The 6,741-nt window shown below is 49.7% G+C and overlaps 1 protein-coding gene across 1 annotated transcript; it reads right to left on the bottom strand.

Annotated features, from left to right (window-relative positions):
* Window positions 1–611: 611 nt before the first annotated feature.
* LOC124657181 (mechanosensitive ion channel protein 4-like) lies at window positions 612–4,024 on the bottom strand. Its single transcript, XM_047195775.1, has 4 exons — window positions 2,145–4,024; window positions 1,332–1,749; window positions 1,046–1,248; window positions 612–897 (listed from the first exon to the last, which is right to left on the bottom strand). The coding sequence occupies exons 1-4, from the start codon at window positions 4,022–4,024 to the stop codon at window positions 612–614; spliced, it is 2,787 nt and encodes a 928-aa protein (XP_047051731.1).
* Window positions 4,025–6,741: the final 2,717 nt, after the last annotated feature.

Here is a 6,741-nt window from a genome sequence, read left to right as displayed (position 1 = left end):
TTTCTCTGTCGACGGTTTTTGGTCGACACTTGGCAAAGTGTGCCTTCACCGTGTGCTAGATGGAATATTCTCGACAAACCCGGCGAGACTTAGCATTTTGTCTTGCTAATCAGTAGATACGTATTATCATGTGGACATCCATAGTTGAGCTGTCATGATTATATTTCTCGATGTTGCTAGTTAGCTAGGACTTGTCTTTTGGGTACCACCTCTCGTTCTACCAAGATCTTCTCGTGTCCATCTCTAAATCTAGTAAGAATATTCATTTCTAGAAGTCTCTACCTTCACTAAAACAATCTACACATTATCAACCTCTTTTACTTGTCCAAACATAGAATGCAACAGAGAGGAGCCCACATGTACGTGACATGACATCCTAGTTAGTATCACGTCGGCCTTACATGTATCGTATATTTCGACTTTAAATCTGGTTCAAATTAGAACTTTTGTGCTTAAATCTGGCTTACAGTCTCACAAAAAAATTCCACAATCTACACAATGTAACATATATGTAGTTCATAGTTGGATTCACTAAACATATACTAGCTGGGGTTTCTAGCAAATTTAGTCCACAATCTAACCACGGAAGTGCTCCGTGATGGTAACAAAAATCAAAAATTCAACGCCCATGTTGTGGGCATCCTAGCAGAATGGATCGGAGGGGCAGTGCGAACATTTATGTCGAGTGGTAGCATCCGGTATTCTATGTCAAGATCTCTCAAGATCTTCATCATCTCGTGGAGAATGAGCTCTCTCCGGTCGAACCTCATCCCCATGTCCTGGAAGTTGATGGTGTGGCGGCACCATATGGATATTTTCAGCCTGTTTGTGTCATCAATGTCGCGGAGCACAACCATAGAGCCAGGGTACCAGTGCTCCTTCTTGTTGTCAAGGTAGCTGAAATTCAAAGCAAAAAATGTTTATATCCTCAATTAGCAGGGTAAAAGGGTCAGAAATTCGTGTAGTTAGTTACTTGACAAGGTTGTTGATTACAGAGTCAGTTTTTGCAAGGAAATTTTAGTTAGGCAAGAGGAACGACACATACTGCATCATTCTTTCCTTCATGAGGGCCAGTTTCTCCGGCGGTGTAGCGACGTTAACTGAGAAGTCGACGGCATCTCCCATGTCCGGGCTCCTGTAATAGTTCATGATAGGCAAGGTGGCGAGCTTGCTGTTGGGATAGTAAACCTTGAGGTTGTCGTATCGTAGGAAAATAGTGGTCATGATGTTCATCTCCTCAACGACAACCTGAAACAAATCCCAACATTCAATTAGTGTCTTGCAACACAAGAACCCAATTGATTGATGATGGTAAAAGGATATCAATTGACCTGCATATTATCGACCTCGCAGCGATCGCCGACGTCGAAAGGATGCATGACGAAGAGGAAGATGATGGCCTCGAAGATGGTCTTAAGGGTGTTGCCGAAGATGAAGACGGCGACGAGGAGCTGGGAGCTGATGACAACGAAGAAGCGGGTGGTGGTGATGCCGAGGATGAGGAGCCAGAGAGCAAGCACAATGAGCGCAACGACGACGTTGGCCATCTGGTGGAGCTTGTTGACGGCGGTCTTGGTGTCGTTGAGCGTGAGGGCGAGTGCCTTGCGCTCCCTGAACGCGTTCACCACCCAGTTCTTGAGCGACCTCTTGCTCACCCTGTTTTGCTCCTGTGCTCCTTCGAAGAGGTCCATGGCTTTGAGGGCCTCCTCCTGCCTCATGAAGCGCATCAAGTCCGATAGGTATATATGCCTGCATGCAACGAACATTTTTCAAGATTCAGAGTTAGGTCAGTATCAAAGTTCTAAATAGCTAGCTATTGCCTTTTGGGAACCTCCAGCTACGCCTAAGCTATTTTATCCGCTAGTTGAATACTTATTTTCTTTGCATAGTTGAATGACTTGTAGCTTGAATCATGCTTAGTTTCCCCCCACTTCTAGCAAGATATATATGACTAATTGTGTTCATGTTTTTGAAAAAATAACTAGATAGATTAGGCTGCTATAGCCTTTTTTTATCTTATTGAAATGTCACAGCTAAATGTAATAGCTCAGTATTTTAAATTATGACTCATTATGTTTATTTTGGCATGGCATTTTAAGTTTGAACAGAAGATTGTAGCAAGAAAGGCAGGAAATGCCACTGACTTGGATCCAGGTTTGGCGACGTTGTGGAAAATCCTCTTGGCTGCGACCTTGGCCTCGTACTCGCTGTGTATCTGCGTGGCGAGCTCGTCCTCCTCGCACGTGGCATGCTTGATCTGCTCGTCCATGGTGGTGAGCGCCCCGTAGCGGACAATCTTCATGAGCCTCTTCATGCTCCAGGCGGAGATGTTCTTCTGGCTGAGCCTGTGGAGCTGGTCAATGGTGATGGAGCCTTCGTCGAGATGTCGGTCGGATTTCTGCTTCTGCAGCTGCTTGCTGGCCCCACGGCGGGACGCCGCCGCCGTGAGCCGGCCGCTCTTGGGCGGCACGGGACCAGAGGCGGCGGCAGGCTTGAGGGTGGGCATGGCCGCCGCCTGGAGCTCGGTAGGCATGGTGGCCCCGGCGCTCTGCAGGCGCTCCACCTCGGCGAGCATGCGGCTCTCGTCGACGAGTGGCGGGCCGGAGAGCGTCTCGATGACGTACTGGTTGAAGAGCGCTTCCTGGATGCGGTCGAAGAAGGTGGAGACGTGGAAGGAGGAGGCGAGCACCTTGAGCAGCAGCGTCTTGACGAGGCGGATCACGGTGGCGACGAGGAGGCAGCACAGCACCTTGGTGACGTAGGGGAGGACGATGGTGTGCGTCTCGCGCTGGGCGTCCTTGTCGAAGAGCAGGTGCCAGGAGACGAGGGCGACGCCGAGCCAGAGCACGTTGCGCACGGCGCGGCGCACGCCGTAGACGAAGTAGAGCACCTTCTTCTTGAGGAGGAAGTTGCGCTCCACGAAGAAGACGGCCATGCGGATGATCCAGCCGGAGACGAGGCGGCCGCAGATGAGCACGCACACCAGCAGCTCCCACTTCCAGAGGTGGAGGCCCGAGAGCTTCTTCCTCGCCAGGGTCGGGATGGTGAGGCTGCAGACGAGGGAGGCGAGGATGACGACGAGGCCGACCCACTCGAGGATGATGAGGCAGTCCACCGTGTCGCGCTTGGAGTCGGCGTTGAGGCCCTCGTCCACGAACGGGTCGTCGTCCTCCTCCGGTTCGAACCCGCCGCCGGGCTTGCCGAGGAAGCCCGACCTGGCGATGAGCCCCGAACGGAGCTGCCCGGACTTGGGCGGCGCGCCGACGAAGGACTTGCGGTGGTCGTTTCCATCGGTGGTGGAGCCGCTCGACGGCGGCGGCGGGTCCATGAGCCGGGACCGCGTCTTGCTTCGCGGGAGCAGGCCGGCGTTGGTGCCCGTGGACGTTGACGTGCAGCGGATCACCTCAGCGGGGTCGCCTCCTGCTCCCGCGTGGGCCTTCTTCCGGCTGTTGCCACCACCGCCGGCGTCGGAGGAGGAGGAGGAGGAGCCCGCAGTCGTGGACGAGGGGACAAACCGCTTCCGCGGGTCCTGCTGAAAGGAGACGCGTGACGGGGAGATGGGCGCTGGGACATTCAGCAGCCGCCGCATCTCCTCCATCTCGAGCTCGGGGTCAAGCGACACCTCACCGCCCGCCGCCGCCTGCTTGCGCAGGAAGCTCCCGATGAGTCGGCTGGGCGGGTCGTCGCTGCACTCCCCCTGAACGCTCGTGGGAGACGGTGGCGACTCCGGCGGGCGGTTCTTGAAGCTGAAGGACTCGATGAAGTGGCCTGCCCCGGTGGGCGATGCCGGGGCGCTGGAGCCGCCCGACCCAGTCCCCGGGATCGCGCCGTAGCTGGCGTCCGGGCCGCCCCGGGCGGCCGATTTGAGGGAGAAGGAGCTCTGGCCGACGTCGTCGTTGATCTTGAGGACGATCTCCCGGCGCTCGCGATCCTGGTCCTGGTCGAAGTCGAAGGACGCCGACCGGGACGACCGGTTCGAGCCGCCGCCATACGACTTGATGCTGCCCTTCCGCGGGAGCTCCATCGCGCCTCCCAGTCCCGGGCGGGAGAGTGCGTACCGGGAAAGCTAATGATCGGCGACGTGTGGAGGCTCGATCGGCGCGCGCCAGAGCGGCCGGGATAGGACGCCGGACGCGCTGCCGTCAGGGCGTCTTCGATCGGGCACGTACGTCCGGCGCACGCGGATCGGCGTAACTGTACATTCAGGCGATGGATGCAACGGGCAGCTGCGGGCGGGCGGGCGGAAGTGTCACCTGGCGATGTGCTCGGGTGAGTGAAAAGTGGAAGCTGTTGAGCCTGGAGTGGGCTGGCATATATCGGGGGAGACGCATGCACGCACGGCGGAAGACATGGCTGCTGCTGCGCGGCAGTGGAACGCTCTCCGCGACCAGCGGCGTTGGGACTGTGAGTGTGAGACCGCGGTGGCCGCTAGCTGCACACTACTGAGCTCCGGTCCCTCGGCCTATTCTTGGAGCGCCACTGACTCCACGAGTGGTGGATGTGGCTTCAGAGTTCCCTAATGCTGCTCTGCTCCCGTGCATGTATGACGCAGGGTGCGCCAAGCGGAGACCGAGTCTTTTCACTAAGAAAACAGGTTGAGGAAACAAGTGGAATGAGAACGAAGAGACACGCAGGAAGGCGATCAGACCCTAGTCGACAGATTTCTATTCTAAGTTCATTGAGACATTGTCATTTCTATGTTTCTCTATTAGAAAAGTTATGCGTGAGCTGCACACCCACACTTTTTTTGAGTTTTTCTTTTTCTTTTTCGTATATATCTCCCAAACTACATCAACTAACTAGAATGTGGTTATTATGTTTCAGTGATATGCAAAGTTTTGAAGATTGTATGATGAGAGTGGTAAAAAAAAAGGAGAAACTGTTCGAGAGAAGAAACAAAAGAGGTAGCACAGATCTTGATGCACTATGAAGTACTTAGATATAGGTATGCACTGAGTACGTGTTCTCAGAAAGTCCCCTCTCCTTTCTTCTTGTCTTTTTTCTTTTCAGGTAGTCATTTCTATGTTTGTAAGTTCTGTCAAAGAGTGTCGAACATGTCGAGTGTGCCATTTTAGTACTATTTTGATTTCGTCAAGTTTGTGTGTATTACTTTACTGTGGTTGGAGAATTTTAAGAATGTTGTTATTTGTTCAATAAATTTCTTTCGTGAGAATAATAGTTTGTTCCGCCTTTTCAAAGCGAGAATGACGAACCCGATTAGAGCATGGATGTGAGTGATGAAGGAGCAAGAAGAATTGTGAGGGTTGCAAAAGGCATTCAAAGGAGATGATCGATGATTCTACAATGTTAAGTGAACAATCATAATTTGAGGCCACAAGGTTCAAAGCCATGGGTCTTGGACTAGTTGTGGTGGATAGTGGCGGACCTTTGAGTAGCTTGGGTAAACATATATAACACGAATTTTCTTCTAACGAAATAGTTGCACAAAGTAAGATAAAACAAGGTGTCGCACCACTACAAGCCCCTGGTGGTCACAGATTAGGGAAAAGTCATAGCCAAGTCGATCGGACACAAATTCATCTTACTTAAAGTACGGTGACATTGAGTAATTGGCATGTGGGTTAGGCGATAACTCTGTGTGTACCAACTCGTTCGGACTCCAAATGTAAAGTGTTGTAGCAAGCGTTTTTTTTTTCCACAAGCGTGTCTTGAAGGTTTATATCGAACTCTAGAAAAATTGGTTTAGAGGATGAATTCTTCTTTCTCCTCTTATAGCAACATGTAAAGCAAAGTTTTTATCTTGTGTTCCCAACTACACGATGTGGTTATCAAGCGCAAGGTTTAGTATTAGTAATATGAAATGCATGTATAGAGTAAAGTAAAGTAAAGCAAGTAAACTAAGCAACCAAGATAAAAGGTAATGAAGAGATAGTTGTTTTGGGGATTTTGTGTGTTTGCCAGTGAAGAAAGTGTTTTTGTATTTTCGGATTAATAAATTGCAGAAAATACAAGGAAAGGTCTTTTTAATGATTTAAAATGGACCGGGGTTTATGGGTTCACTTGTCTACTCTCGTTTTAAGTTGTAGTGGACACAAACAATTTATCAAAGACATAATATTGCTAAAACTTCTACATGTGTTTGATAAGTATTCATATGAGCATTACGCCCTAACATAGATATGATGCAACAGATCTCTCATGTACTTCTTAAGAAAGGGAAAACTCCAAGCAATCGTAAATTAATAATCAACATAGTATAGTCTTAAATAATTTGACATAATGTTTGAATTACAAATATGTTACCTTGAACAAAAAAGTTTGGCAAGCTGTCACATGATAATTATAGCACATGAATTCACTTTATCCCTAGTGAGGCAACAAAAGGAAGGTAAATATCATAGTAGGTCTTCAATTTATTGTCAGTATTCAATCACTACCACCATGCTACTCCACCCCACACATGTGCTTGCAAACAAGTTGGATCTGAACAAGTACTTAAGAACGGGGTACATGATATATATCTATCAATACGTCTCACATATAATAGGTTTCAATCTCATATATCAAATCATAGAATAAAGATCCACCACATACGAGTTACATGTATGACCATAATCATGTTGGATAGCTCATATGGTACTAGATCTATGACGAACAAGAGAGAAATAGATCAAGCTATTGCAACAAACCCATAGTCCAGAGGTGGAGTACTCCTTCTTCATCGTGGTGATGATGATGGAGACGTTGGAGAAGGTGGAGATCCCTCCGGTGGTGCCTCCG

The sequence above is a fragment of the Lolium rigidum genome, chromosome 5 (genome assembly GCF_022539505.1).
Source record: "Lolium rigidum isolate FL_2022 chromosome 5, APGP_CSIRO_Lrig_0.1, whole genome shotgun sequence".
In the NCBI taxonomy this organism is placed as follows: domain Eukaryota; kingdom Viridiplantae; phylum Streptophyta; class Magnoliopsida; order Poales; family Poaceae; genus Lolium; species Lolium rigidum.
This window is presented reverse-complemented; position numbering and strand designations above follow the sequence as displayed.